Here is a 15,316-nt window from a genome sequence, read left to right on the forward strand (position 1 = left end):
TGATTTTGGTGTTAAACTTTACCTGCAATAAATTGGTTATCCTTCTACAATACACAAAATATTGGAACAATTTTTTTTTTTATACAATTCTAATTATTATTTAATTATAAAAGTATGATATTTTAAACATCGAATGGCTAGAAGGGTTCATCTGAGTAAAATAGGAATCAAAGGGGTCTATAGGCAAAAAATGGTTGAGAACCACTGAGCTAGAGGGTTGATAGTATAAGAAGCAGTCAAGTACTGGTCTGTGGTAGAGTTTATTGAGGCAGCTGTCCCATCTTCTGTAGAAATTAGACCTTAATATGAAATGTGAAGCAGATGTTGAGGCGCAGGTGTTTTGCTGGATCACAAAGTTACAGGGATGTAAATACACTGACATTGGTTGTCAAGCAATGGTCGGGGACAAACACAGACACACACACAGATATACTCTTTTACTTGTTTTAGTCATTTGACTGCGGCCATGCTGGGGCACCACCTTTAGTCGAGCAAATCGCCCCCAGGACTTATTCTTTGTAAGCTTAGCACTTATTCTAGCAGTCTCTTTTGCCAAACAGCTAAGTTACGGGGATGTTGTCAAGTGATGTTGAGGGGACAAACACAGACACACATATACATATATACGATGGGCTTCTTACAGTTTCCGTCTACCAAATCCACTCAAGGTTTTGGTCGGCATGAGGCTTTAATATAAGAAGACACTTGCACAAGGTGCTATGCAGTGGGACTGAACCCAGAACCATGTGGTTGGTAAGTAAGCTACTTACCACACAGCCACTCCTGCGCCTGTATCTATATATATTTGACGGGTTTCTTTCAGTTTCCGTCTATCGAATCCATTCACAAAGCTTTAGTTGAAAACACTTGCTTAAAGTGCCATGCAGTGAGACTGAACCTAGAACCATGTGGTTAGGAAGCAAGCTTCTTACCACAAATCCACACCTGTGCCTATAAAAATTGCTTCAAACATGTACAAAAGAAAGAATGCAGAGAGGTTGAGTGGAGCTAGCTCAAAACATGTTGTATATCTTGATTACCAGTAAACATACACTCATGGCAGCAAGCTGGTAGAGTTGTTGGAGCACAGGGAAAATGCTTGGATGTATTTCTTCCAACACTTTATGTTCTGAGTTCAAATCTTGCTGGGATCAACATTGTCTTTTATCCTCCCATGCTCAATAGAATAAAATATTTAGAGTTGATGGTTACAAACTAATCCTGTATACCTAAAAAATTGCTGGCCTTGTACCTAAATTAGAAGCCATTATTATTAAACGTGTAATCATTAAATCTATAATTTAGCAGTGAAATATTATTGCATTATCAAATGAAGCCTGAAGACTTTGCCTGTAGAATCTAAACACGGAAACACGGATTCTGCACCTTAGCTTTTCGGCAGGTATACACAATGCGTGGTAGAAATAGGCCTAAATTAATGTCTGATCAGTTAGGATAATAGATAAGGCACAGACATTGCAGAAAGGATCAAAGTCATGTGACAACTGCCTTACACAGAATCTCTAAATCATAAGGAAAAAAAAAAAAAAAGCTGAGTTAATTTCTACTGACCAACACAAGAACAAATTCTTCTTCAAGAATTTCTAAGACCCTCATGCTTGATGGGTTCTTTTATGTCATTACAGCATGGCATAAAAAATTTTATGTAACATGTTCTTTTACATGTTTCAGTCACTGAACTGCAGCCATGCTGGACCAGTGCTTTTAATGATTTTAACCCTTTAACGTTTAGATTCCTCTGTCGAGTGTAATGCTTTACATTGTTTTGCATTAATCATGCATCATCTCAGGTAAGTGTGAGAGGTGGCCAGTTCAAAAATGAAACACAAAGAATATTTGGGTCAGATGTGGCCAGTTTAAATACTAAATGACTGATTATATATATCAACACTAGGACTTATTTCAGTCTGGTTTATATTTGTTGAGATGTTATGGGACATAACAAACAACATAAAACACTGTATTGGCTGTAAACAACTGATGCTAGCATAAACACACACAAAGCTTCTGTGCAGTTTTCTTTCTACCATATTCTGGTCACAAGGCATTGGTAAAAGTGAAAGTATGTTGCATCTGTCTCATATCAACCTCATCATCATCTAATGCCCATGTCCCATGCTGGCATCAGTTGGATGCTTTGAGAGGATCTGATGTGTCAAAGGACTGCACTCTGCCTGCTCCAATGTCTACTTTGGCATAGTGTCTATGGCTGGATGCCCTTCCTAATGCCAACCACTTCAAAGCATAGACTGGGTGCTTTGTTTTCCTGCACAACCTATATTATTGAGGATGCTATGCCGTTCACAGGACTGTGAGACCTAAGTGAGGTAAGGTGTGGGGGGGCTCAGCTTTATGCTAGGGCCGAGGGGGATTACTATGAGAGAGAGGGGGTACAGCAGATTCCCGCACTGGGATCTGCATGGCTATTCATGTCTAGTCGGGGAAAAGTGGGGTAGAGAAAGAGAAAATGATCACATAGGATCTGATATACATACAAATATATAATATACCTGACTGGTCTTAACTGCTTTTAAGTTGTGTAGTTATGGGGACAGGGTTAGTAAATAAAACACTCCAAGAACAGGGCAGGGGTTATGAGGTGCGAGAAAAGAATCAATCAGTTAGAGGAAGTCTTGCGAGCAGAATATAATGTTAAAGATTATTATGGTTAGAGAGCAAGGAAACAAAACATCAGGGCAGTGGTGTGTGTGTGTAAGAGGGGCAGGGGAAGGGTCAGTATTCCACCTGGCTTCTGATTCCGGAGAACTTTAGGCATAATAAAATATTCACCAATTTAATTGGCATTAACCCTTTCTTTACCGTATTTATTTTGAGATGCTCTGTGTTTCTTTCAATTACTTTAAATATAACAAAGATATCTTTAGTAAGATATCTTTATTACCACTAAGCTAGTGTTAGAAACATAAATTGTGACTAAAGTTTGGTGAAAGATTTTAATTCAAAACTTATGAAAACAAGACATTTGTACTCACAGCTTTTAAGTTGTGTAGTTATGGGGACAGGGTTAGTAAACCGTCCAACCCATGCTAGCATGGAAAGCAGACGTTAAACGATGTTGAAGATGATCAAAGACACAAATCTTGCCTTGCCCCTCATAGTTCAATACTAGCTGATATTGGTTTACTTCCTTGAACTTTTTCTTTGAAAGGGTGTCTGGGTAAGAGGGGATCAAAACCTATGCAAGTGAGGGATGTCAACCAACTCGACAAGCCGATCTGGCCCTCAACGTTTATAGAAGGCAGATAATATTGAATAGAGAGGATGAAAGACAGATACATTGCACGTGAGACAGAAGGGGAGAGAGAGGGACGGAGGGGGGATGTTAGCTTTAACTTTAGAAATTTTCTGTACCAAACGGGTGGTTGATGGGCAGTCGGTGGGGGTTCTTAAGAGTTTCTGAAAGGGTCATTAAAAAAGAAACAGGGCCTGTAGGAGTGGATGGGGTGGGATAGAGGAAGGTATCAAGACGAATCAAGGAAAAATAAGAATCGATAAATAGTAGTAGTAGAAGTAGTAGTAATAATAATAACACGCAAATAAATTATGCAAGAAATCAAGACTATTAGTGGAGAAAAATTGAAAATGTATATATATATATACATATATATAGGTAATATATATATATATGTATATATAAAATAAAGAGGAAAAAACTAAACAAAGGGAAGCTGTCAAAAATGCGAAGGTGAAACAGAAGAGGTTTAATTGCAAAGTAGTTAGTGAAAAAGGTAAAGTAGCAAAAAGCTTTTGGTCAGAGAATGGTAAAAAGGTTGTAGCAAGAAAGGTATGAGCCTAAGCTAAGAACAAGCTGCTTGCTGGCAACAAAAGCTCTTTTCAAACGAAGCCATGTTGTTGACAGAAAAGATTTTGAAACGTACGTAAGTATGGACTAATAACAGACGGACAGAGACCGCCAGGAAAATCCAAATGCTCGCACTGCTTCGATGTTGGAGGAGGGCGAGCTAGAAAAAGAAAAACACAGGCGTTAACTTATTCCACACTTTGCCCCATCTCGCAAGAACGACTTAAAACCCAAAGGAAACTTTCAAGAAAAAAATCAAGGTAAAAAAAAAAATAATAATAATAATAATTTAAAAAAAAACAACCCCAAACAAAAGCCACTTCCCACTGACAAAAAATTGAAATAAATAAAATAAAATAAAAATAGTTAAAATAAATTAATCTTGCTACAATAGTTTATTAATACTGAAAAGGATAAACAGGTTACTAACGAGTCATTAGATATTTAACAGATTTCTCATAATTTTTTTATAAAGGAGGGAGGATAGTCTTTTTTCCTCTCCCTTGTGAATTTCAGTTTCATTCCATTTCATTCCCAGGCGAAATGGCAGGCCTTAATTGACAAAGTGAAGGAATAATTAAAAATTAAGGAAAAAATATGATATCATTAACAAAAACACTAATGAAGTACTTCAATATCTCATCAACAGTTTTTTTTTAATCACCACTCATGTGGTTTGGTATTTTGTAACTGACTTGCAATCTATTGACTGCGGGTTCAAACTGAGTGATTGTTACATAGTTCCTCGCTTCATTCCAGCCAGAATGCTTGTGTGTGTGTGTGTGTGTGTTTCTTAATTGGCAGCTCATTGTTATGGATACCAGAAATAAGTATCAACTATGTAAGAACAATCATAAGGGTTAAGGAAACAATTTGACTTCATTTTAGGGTTTTTTTTCTCCCACATTTTTCTTGTGGAGTAGAGACTGTGTGTGTGTGTGTGTGTGTGTGTGTGGAACAACAAAGAAAAATACAATTGTTTGAATGTGATATCATTCTGCTTCTTGAATCGTTAACAAGGAAGCAAGACGGAACGTATGAGATAGTTTAAAAGGCCATTTATAGATATATTCAGCAACTTAATAAATTAAAAACAGGTGCAAGTGAGGAAAGGCCAAAAAAAAAAGAAAAAAAAAGGGGGGGGCCAATTTATATGGAAGAATGGATTCTGTTAGGATTTCTGTATAAACAGCGATTTATCGATGGTCATGTAAATTTACTGGAACGTAAAATGATCTGAGCCGATTTACACGTTAACAGTTACACGCAGCAGCCTTGTGCAACTGCGGAGTGTTTATATAGCAGCGATGTAGCACTTCGGGGAAAACTGATAACAGATCTTTGATTGTGTGCCAGCTGGCAGTTTTGAATTCGAGAGTGAGGGATGGTTGGTGATATGGTGAGGGAACACTGACAACTGGACCATGTCTCGATAATGGACAGCTCCGATACTTTCTATTGACCGACTGCAAGCCAACAGAATTAAGACAACCGTAGTTTGGTCTGTCTCTTACTATCACTTTCGTTATCATATTTCTGGTGAAATACACAGCCTTTGTTTCAACAAATTTAGAACATAAAATTACTGTGAAATTTTGATGGAAAATTTAAATCAGATAAATTTAAAGCAGGAAATTTGCAACATTGCACCAAAGGCAGTTTCAGGGCAGGTTCGTAGCAAAAGGATTAACTGATTACTCAGTGATAGTAGCATTGACCTGTTTGTCTTGACAAATAACAGAACGGTGTTAAGTTCAGTCAGTGATTGGTAGAACAACATTTGCAGTGGTGTGTGTGTGTGTTTGTACATTCTTGATCAATTACCATATGTTGTCTAATTGATCAGACCCATGAGTGGTTCAGCCATTACCATCCAATCTTTTTTTACTAGCAACTAGGAGTTCCAGTATTATTTATAGTAGAGGATCTCAACTGGGGTCCATATAAGATTTTGTTGTTAAGAATTAGGCGCAGTAAATTTGTTATATTTCTACAATGCATAAAATATTTTAATAATTCTTTTTTATACAATTACTAATAATATTTAATTATAAAAATATACTGGGATTTTTTAAACACTGAATGTCTGTAGAGGATGGGGGGGGGGGTCCACTTGAGTGGAAGAAAAATCAAAAGGGTCCATAGATAAAAAACTGGTTGAGAACCACCGATTTAAAGAGTGTCTTTCTCATTTTGTTTTTAATAGATGGTAAGGGACAATTTAAGGGAGATTTGACTGTGACTGCAATTTCTAGTGGGCTGAACAATTCTGAAGGAGCACCCTTTGTAGGCTCAAGCCCCACCATAGACCATCTAGAAGACACCTTCACCTCAAGAACCAATATGAAATCATAATTATTGTCGTTACCATCATCGTCTTTGGAGACTAAACATGTTTTTTGCAATTTATTTCATCATCTGGTCGGGCAACTTCCCGGACCAATGCAATTCTTCCATACCAGTGTAGCAATATTGCTATCTTCACTGTTTGAGAAAAACATTAGGAATCATCTCGTTTGAGATTACAAACATCTTTGGCTAGTTTAACCTTGTTGTGTCCACTGATCTGATTGGTTAGCATCTAAGCGCGGTCTGTCTCTCTACTTATTTCACGCCAGTGTGAATAAAATCTATCTTCTCTTTATAAAAGTAGAACGGTTTTTGGAGTCCTTTATTCATCTACTCTGGCACGGCATACAAACATGTAATATGGCTTATATAACATTACTTAATGTTATGTTATGTTGGGATGTGGCCGTGCGCTGTTGTACAAGAGGAGAAATATGTCACCAAACTCCTCACGTACGGTCGTATTCTCACACCAGAAACACCAAATGAATGATGTGGTACGAGTATCAGGCTTGGTTTTTAGTCACATTGGTCTTTCGCTAACAGAAATATCACATTTGTGCACACCACAACTACAGATAACAGCAGTGGTTCACTAAGTGAACTGGTTGATCCTAGCCATTGACAATTCATCGTCTGTTCAACAACCACTCAGCATCTAATGATATTTGCCACTGAGTCAACAAGTTCATCTGCCAAAATAGTTCACATCCACCTCACTCCATCTTATGATTTCAATGTACCTTGGCTTCGGTAGTAACACGCTAGTTAACCCATTGCTGGGACCCTGACAGGTGCTGCTACTCTGTGTCTGAGAACAGACTCAGGAACAACAGTGGCTTAGAGGAGGTTCTGCACTTCTCAAACTCCCGGAAATCCTGAACCAGGACCCACTACTGGATGCAGGTTAAACTCCTATTTACATTTACACTAAATTTCAATTAATTTGCTTTCCAACTGTCATCAGTTGAGCTAGTGAAAGCTTATGTACATAATACCAAGCTAGATTCTTCAAATTAGGAACTTTATTTCTAAACTGAGACTAAATGAGGTTGTGATGGGAGAGTTGTCCCCATTCTGCTCTTTCATTTTGAGTTTGTTGACACAGGTATATGCTCAAAGGCCCTGCATGGCCAGGAAGTTCGTGCCCAACATGACTGCAATCCAATGACCAAAACAAGAAAATGTGTGTCTGTGTGTAATTTAATATACACAAGATTTAAATGTGAGCCACTATTAGTTTCATACTTCTGGAAATATAATGGTCAGACAAGCATGTCTAGCATGCTGAGTATTTTCAGTCAATCACTCGGACTCAATATACATATATTTTTCCTAGTATGGATAACAGGAACGAAGCAAGACTAATGATGAAGATAAGAGATCAAATCCACTTGAAATATAATACAGATGTAAAAAAATAAAGGAGAAATTTTTTTTTTTTTCAAAATCTCTACATCTCTTAAGTCAAGGTTAATAATAATGGCAGAAGTCTGTAAATCTTAACATCTCAGCTCATCTGTAGATATGTTTTATGCAAGCCACTCAAATACAAACTATATCAGGAACCAACAAGGACTTATTAAGTGCTGATAATAAAAATAACCCCTCACTTATCTCTATAGCTTTTACTGAGATCCTTTACTGAGTGTACAGGAATTATTCTGCGTGTTATGAGTCAACGGAAACAATAAATAGAAAACAAAAAAAAAAGTTTTCTGAATTTAATAAAAAAAGTTCATTGAACTTATAAAAACAAACAAAAAAAACTGTAAAGAAATCTAAGCATTAATGAATAAACAAGTTTCTAATGAGACATCAGATACTTAAACAATTTTCTCATACTGTTGCATTTCTATATTTTTTTCATTTTATTTATTTATTTTTTTTATGTAATTGAAGGGGTAAGTGGGCGGGTGGGTTTCTTATGGCTGCAAATTCCATTTTCCTTTTATAATTTCATTCATTCTGCGGAAAGTGAAATGGAATCACTTCAGTTTTGAAATGCGCTAGACGATGGCCAGATCAACAACCGCAGTTTTTTTTTTTGCAGAGTTTGTCATATTATAAAAATTTGAAACTGCTCCGCAAATAAGCAACGAAATGAAAATAAACACACAAAAAGAAATTAGACGAAATTACAAAAAAAAAATAAAAATCTTAAAGCCTTTGCTGAAAGGGACAAATCCAAAAAGTGTTATTCTCATATATATGTGTGTGTGTGTGTGTGTGTGTGTGTATATATATATATATATATATATATATATGTACACACTGTATTGCCTCCAAAACAAGATTCGGTGGTTAAAACAACCAGGACAGATTGGGTGGACCAGCAACATACCGTGGATGTGTGTGTGTGTGGACCTACTTAGTTTCATTTACCTTCACTTTGCAGCAAGATTCACAGAACTAATAACAATATTTGATGTGTAGTAGAAGCAGAATAATATAATTATTGTCACAAGATGAAAAAAAAAATCAGATTTCTTTCTATTAAGATTTAACCCTTCAGCACTTAAACTGGCCCAAATATTCTACATGCTTGATGTCCAAACTGGCCAGAAATGGTTTCTCGCGCCTACACAATAATGTCATCTTAAAAATAAACAACAAGGCGCAGGAGTGGCTGTGTGGTAAGTAGCTTGTTTACCAGCCACATGGTTCTGGGTTCAGTCCCACTGTGTGACACCTTAGGCAAGTGTCTTCTACTATAGCCTCGGGCCGACCAAAGCCTTGTGAGTGGATTTGGTAGATGGAAACTGAAAGAAGCCCATCGTATATATATATATATATGCGTGTGTGTGTGTCCCCCTAGCATTGCTTGACAACCAATGCTGGTGTGTTTATGTCCCCGTTACTTAGCGGTTCGGCAAAAGAGACCGATAGAATAAGTACTGAGTTTACAAAAGAATAAGTCCTGGGGTCGAGTTGCTTGCGATTAAAGGCGGTGCTTCAGCATGGCCGCAGTCAAATGACTGAAACAAGTAAAGGGAGGAAAGAGTAACCGCGTCACTGAAAATATCAAAGCTACAAGATAACGGTGTGATTAATTCAAAACAATGTTAATTAATAAGTATTAGGTTTGATAGATGAATCTGATGCTGAAGGGTTTAAAGTGGCAACTTGAGCAGAGAACACACTTCATCTAGGCTATTTCTGAAGATGACTGAGAACCAACTGGGCTGAATGTAAAATGCTTTGATTACCCACGTCAAGTATGTAATTGTTTATTAGATTAATTGATTACTTAATAGAGTCGCTGGCTGTGGGGGTGTAATGTGTAATCGACAGAAAAAGCCAGAAGGCAGAATAGAAACAGCTGGGAAAATTAAAGTGGTACTTACTTGCTTGGAAAGACATAGAATCTGCAAAATGGCTCTGCACATTGGCCGGGACTTGCAAGGCAGTAGAGGTTAGAGTTGGTGGTGGAGGTAGAGGAGATGCAAACATACTGTGAGTGGCGGGGTGTGCCGTGGTAGAGTGGTGTGGGTGGAGAGTTGGCGGCGGCGGCGGGGCAGCCGGGTGATGAGAGAATGATGCCGGATGCGTATGCAGCGAGTTCAATGGGAGGTGTAAGTTACCAGCCGCAATCGGAATCGGGGAGGAGTATAACTGTGCAGCCGTTGGACTGAAAGAGACGAAACACGAGATTTAGAACAAGGTTTCTCCATATATTTACAGCAAAAAAAAACCAAACAAACAAAAAAAACATTACATACATATACACACATGTTAGGGTGGGGCTAAAATAATTTGGAATAAATCTTTATGTAACTAAGTTCACACAGATTGAAGTTCAGGTTTCACTCTATAGATTTATGATAACGATTTTGCATTCACTCTCTTTTACTCTTTTACTTGTTTCAGTCATTTGACTGCAGCCATGCTGGAGCACCGCCTTTGGTCGAGCAACTCGACCCCGGGACTTATTCTTTGTAAGCCCAGTACTTATTCTATCGGTCTCTTTTGCCGAACCGCTAAGTGACGGGGACATAAACACACCAGCATCGGTTGTCAAGCAATGCTATGGGGAGAAACACAAACACACACACATATATATATATACATATATATGATGGGTTTCTTTCAGTTTCCGTCTACCAAATCCACTCACAAGGCTTTGGTCGGCCCGAGGCTATAGTAGAAGACACTTGCCCAAGGTGCCACGCAGTGGGACTGAACCCGTAACCATGTGGTTAGTAAGCAAGCTACTTACCACACAGCCACTCCTGCGGATGTTCGTTTTTACATATTTTAGGCTGTCACTTACTGTGCAACCAGTCCAGGTCTTAGAATTACAAGTACAATCCGTCTTATGGGCTTCCACATAGTTTCCATCTCAGGCTTGAGTCAAACTAGAGGCTATGAGAAAAGACATCTACACACACGCCCCATCCAAAATTGACATGAAAAGGAATTACACGGCATGTAACTATTTCTCATGTCAACGGATCCAAATGAGTTGAGCATGGCAGCTCGAGCGAGATGCACCTGAGCAAGAGAGGCTGGAGTGTGATAGGCCAGCATCAACGAGACACGCAGCTAAAGTGTACTGAGCTACATGGTACAGTAGTTAGCTTCCTTTCTCAATGTACCTGAATAAGACGGGCCCGAGTGTGATGGGCCTGAATGAGATGAGCCCGAATGAGATGGCCCCGAGTGAGACGGGCCTGAATGAGAAGTTCCTACGTAGGAAGGGCCAGAATGGGAAGAGCCCGACTGAGATAGCCCCGAATGAGATGAGCCAGAGTGGGAGGAGCCAGAGTGAGAGGAGCCAGAGTGTAATGGACCGTGTGGGAAGGTCCCGAATGCGATGGACCTGAATGAGAAGGTCCTGAATGTGATGGACCAGAGTGGGAGGGTCCCGAGTGCGTGGGTGCCGAGTGTGGCAGAGCAGAGTTAACGTCCGCTTTCCATGAGTTGGACACATGATTTGGAATACTTAGGTGGGAGATGTGTAGAATAATGGAAACTCATGATACGAGACAGAGAAGACAAGGGAAACTGGATCCTTACCTAGTCCATCCGACAGAGCTCTTGGAAATGTACGGCAACGTTTCTTTCTCTTTTGTGAGGACAGGATCGTCTCGGCGTGGAAGTGCTCTGGGAGAGGGCGGCGTTCGTTTTGGGGCTTCACGAACTATAGGCGGCACTGGTGGTGGTGGTGGCGGCGGTTGCTGTTGAATTGATGAAGCAGCTTTTGACTGGGGGGAGGGACTCTTCAGATGGGGAGAAGGAGACAAGATAACTGAGGGGGCTGGAGGAAGGGGAGGTGGAGGTGGTAGAGGAGGCTTTGATGGCGGAGTTGGAGGTGTTGGCCCATTGACTGACAGTGATGGCAAGGGCGGAGTGTTGCTAGGGTGAGCAAGGTTGGAGGTGTGGTGGGTCAAAGAGGAACTAGGATAAGAACTAAGAGAATTAGAAAGAGGATGCACGGAGTGTGGGTGGGCAGAATGAGGGTGAGTGTGACTTGAGTGAACAGAGTGGGAGTGGGATGAATGAGAAGTTGAATGGGTAGTAGTTATGTGAAGTGTTGAGTGAGATGGACCCAAGTGAGTTGAGCCCGGGTGCGACGAGCTCGAGTGAGATGTGCCTGAATGAGACGGGCCCGAGTGTGATGGGCCTGAATGAGATGAGCCCGAATGAGATGGCCCCGAGTGAGACGGGCCTGAATGAGAAGTTCCTACGTAGGAAGGGCCAGAATGGGAAGAGCCCGACTGAGATAGCCCCGAATGAGATGAGCCAGAGTGGGAGGAGCCAGAGTGAGAGGAGCCAGAGTGTAATGGACCGGTGTGGGAAGGTCCCGAATGCGATGGACCTGAATGAGAAGGTCCTGAATGTGATGGACCAGAGTGGGAGGGTCCCGAGTGCGTGGGTGCCGAGTGTGGCAGAGCAGAGTGGGTGGGTCCCGAGTGTGGCAGAGCAGAGTGGGTGGGCCCCGAGTGTGGTAGACCAGAGAGGGAGGATCCTGAGTGTGACGGACCAGAGTGGGTGGGTCCTGGGTGAGAAGGACCGGAGTGGGTTGGTCCCGAATGTGATGGACCAGAATGCGTGGGTCCCGAGTGTGAGGGACCAGAGTGGGAGGGTCCCGAGTGAGAAGGACCAGAGTGGGAGGACCCTGAGTGAGAAGGACCCGAGTGGGAAGGTCCTGAGTGTGATGGACCAGAGTGAGACGGTCCTGAGTGAGAAGGACCGGAGTGAGAGGACCCTGAATGAGAGGACCCTGAGTGTGATGGACCAGAGTGGGTGGGTCCCGAGTGTGAAAGAGCTGAATTTGAAAGGTTCGAGAAAGAGTGGGTTAAGTGGGCATGAGTGGAGTGTGGGATTGTATAGTGAGTTGAGTGTGGGTTGGAATAATGAGGCAGAGAGTTGTGTGGCAAGGAGTTGTGAGAGTTATGTGAGAGTGTGTTGTGTGACTGTGTGTTGTGAGATGGTGTGTTATGTGGCTGTGTGTTGTGTGACTGTGTGTTGTGGGGCTGTGTGTTGTGGGGTAGTGTGTTATGGGACTGTGTTATGTGAGGTTGTGTGTTGTGTGGTTGGTTGCTGTGATGTTGTGTGTTGTGGAGTTGTGTGGTATGTGCTTGGTTGCTGTGAGGCTGTGTGTTGTGTTGTGGGTTGTTGTGAGGCTGTGTGTTGTATGGCTGTGAGTTGTGTGACAGGGAGTTGTGAGGCAGTGAGCTGTGTGGCAACGAGTTGTGTTGTTGTTGTTGTTGCTGCTGTTGTTGTTGTATTGTACTGTGTGCTAAGTTGTGTGGCTGGGAATGGTTGGGCAGAGAGTTGTGAGCAACGGTGCCAGATGAGGCCGAGGACGAGAATGTCGGGTGGGGAAAAGTCGGTGGAAGAGCTGTGGTGGGAAATGTGTTTGTGTTGTTGTTATTGTTGCTGTTGTTGTTGTTAGAGTTGCTGGCGTTATGTGGCTGAGGTGTAGAGACCGAGGCAGATACACTGCAACTGGGAGAGTTAGAAGTCGTGCCGGGACTTGCAGCAATCGCAGAGCTGCTTGTTAGAGTTGTTGGTGAGTTGGTTGCGTGGGCGATGACAGCTACAGTGGGCGTGGCAGTGATGCTGGTGGCGGGATTACCAGCGGTCAACGGGCTGCGTGTGCTGAAAGTATTGGTAGTTGTAGCTGGCACTGCAGTCACGCAGTTGCCGCTAACGCGGTTACTGTTGCTACTACAACTGCTACTGCAGGTACTGATAACCCCACATATGGTGGTGATTGTTGTAGTAGTAGTAGTAGTAGTTGTTGTAGTTGTGGTAGTGGCAAGGTTACAGTTTCCTGCAAAAATATAAAAAAAACACATTGTCATTAATAACATCATAAGGTGGTAAGCATACCAGTCAAAACACTTAGTGCATTTCATCATCATCATCATCATCATCATGCTGCTGGATTGGGTTGGGCAGTTTGATCAGAGCTGGCAAGATGGGGAGCTGCACCAGACTCTAGTCTAACTTGGTATGGTTTCTACAGCTGGATGCCCTTCCTAACGCCAACCCTTTACAGAATGTGCTGGGTGCTTTTACATGGCACCGCACGGGCGCTTTATATATATTTCTTTATTACCCACAAGGGGCTAAACACAGAGGGGACAAACAGGGACAGACAAACAGATTAAGTCGATTACATCAACCCCAGTGCGTAACTGGTACTTAATTTATCAACCCCGAAAGGATGAAAGGCAAAGTCAACCTCAGCGGAATTTGAACCCAGAACATAGCGGCAGACGAAATACAGCTAAGCATTTCGCCCGGCATGCTAACATTTCTGCCAGCTTGTCGCCTTTTAATATATATATATATATGTGTTGGAGGCACAATGGCCTAGTTGTCAGGGCAGCGGACTCGCGGTTGTAGGATAGCGGTTTCGATTCCCAGACCGGGCGTTGTGAGTGTTTATTGAGCAAAAACACCTAAAGCTCCACGAGGCTCTGGCAGGGGGTGGTGGCGATCCCTGCTGTACTCTTTCGCCACGACTTTCTCTCACTCTTTCTTCTGTTGGCCTGCTCGATTAGCCAGCAGGGTGGCATCATTTGAATGCTAAAACAATGCGAAGCACATTGTGACCAGCGATGTGTAGCAACATCTGAAAGCCTGGTCAGTCACCGTGATATATATATATATATATATATATTATATATATATATATATCTTCTGAGTTTAAATACTGCTGAGGTCGACTGCCTTTCATCCCTTTGGGAGCAATGAAATAAGTACTAACTGAGCACTGGGGTCAATGTAATTGAGGGGCTTCCTCCCCTAAAATTTGGGGCTTTCTACATATTATAAATAGTATTATTAATAACAGCATATCATCATCATCATCACCACTTCAAACAAATAGTCAATTAAGGCAGCCTTTATATAGCCATTTGACCTGCTAAAAACAACCAAATCTCCTTCAATTTGTACCCTACTATCTTTAGGAAAGAAAGATACACTGGACAATGTAGGATGAAAGGCAAAATTGACCTTGGTGGAGCTTGAAGAAAGTTTGCTTTCCAACCACATGGTTCTTGATTCAGTGCCACCATGGGTAAGTGGCTTCTACTATAACCCTGGCACAAACAAAGCTTTGTGAGAGGGTCTGGTAGATGAAAACTGAAAGAAGACTACCATTCACACACGCACATGTATATATGTAGTATCTTTCTTCTCCACTACTGCTTGATAACTAGTGCTAGTTTGTTTACATCCCTATAACTTAGTGGTTTAGCAGAAAAGGGACCAACAGAATAAGTAACAGGCTTTAAAAATAAGTAATGGGATCAATATATTTGAAGAAAACTTTTCAAGGTAGCACCCCATTGTGACAGCAGTCCAATAACACAAGCAAGTAAAAAAAAAAAAAAGTAGCAAAAAGAAAAAAAGACGGAAAGAAAAGAAGGGAATTCATAATGATAATAAAATAAAAAAGTGAGCCTGCATTGCATTTGAACTTAAAAATACAGAACTGAACACCAACGTGTCTGATGCTCTACTAATTCTGCTATCCAAATATCATCATCATTTAACATTGTTTTTCCAAGCTGGCCAACGAGAGGGCCACCCCAAGCTCCATTTGTCTGTTTTTATGTAAGGGCGGCGAGCTGGCAGAAACGTTAGCACGCCGGGCGAAAT

The 15,316-nt window shown here is 41.2% G+C and overlaps 1 protein-coding gene across 4 annotated transcripts in view; it reads right to left on the bottom strand.

Moving 5' to 3' along the window:
• Positions 1–15,316, bottom strand: part of LOC115224708 (mucin-12) — a 220,130-nt gene that overhangs the window by 17,694 nt on the left and 187,120 nt on the right. For 2 of the 4 annotated variants that reach the window (XM_036513659.1, XM_029795564.2), the window contains 3 exons: positions 11,213–13,475; positions 9,541–9,824; positions 3,921–4,004 (listed from right to left, as the gene is read on the bottom strand). In XM_036513659.1, coding sequence (XP_036369552.1) covers positions 3,921–4,004; positions 9,541–9,824; positions 11,213–13,475 — 2,631 coding nt within the window. The remainder of the gene's footprint in view (positions 1–3,920; positions 4,005–9,540; positions 9,825–11,212; positions 13,476–15,316) is intronic. The other 2 variants (XM_036513660.1, XM_036513661.1) reach the window with 2 other exon arrangements.

Source organism: Octopus sinensis, linkage group LG26, assembly GCF_006345805.1.
Source record: "Octopus sinensis linkage group LG26, ASM634580v1, whole genome shotgun sequence".
In the NCBI taxonomy this organism is placed as follows: domain Eukaryota; kingdom Metazoa; phylum Mollusca; class Cephalopoda; order Octopoda; family Octopodidae; genus Octopus; species Octopus sinensis.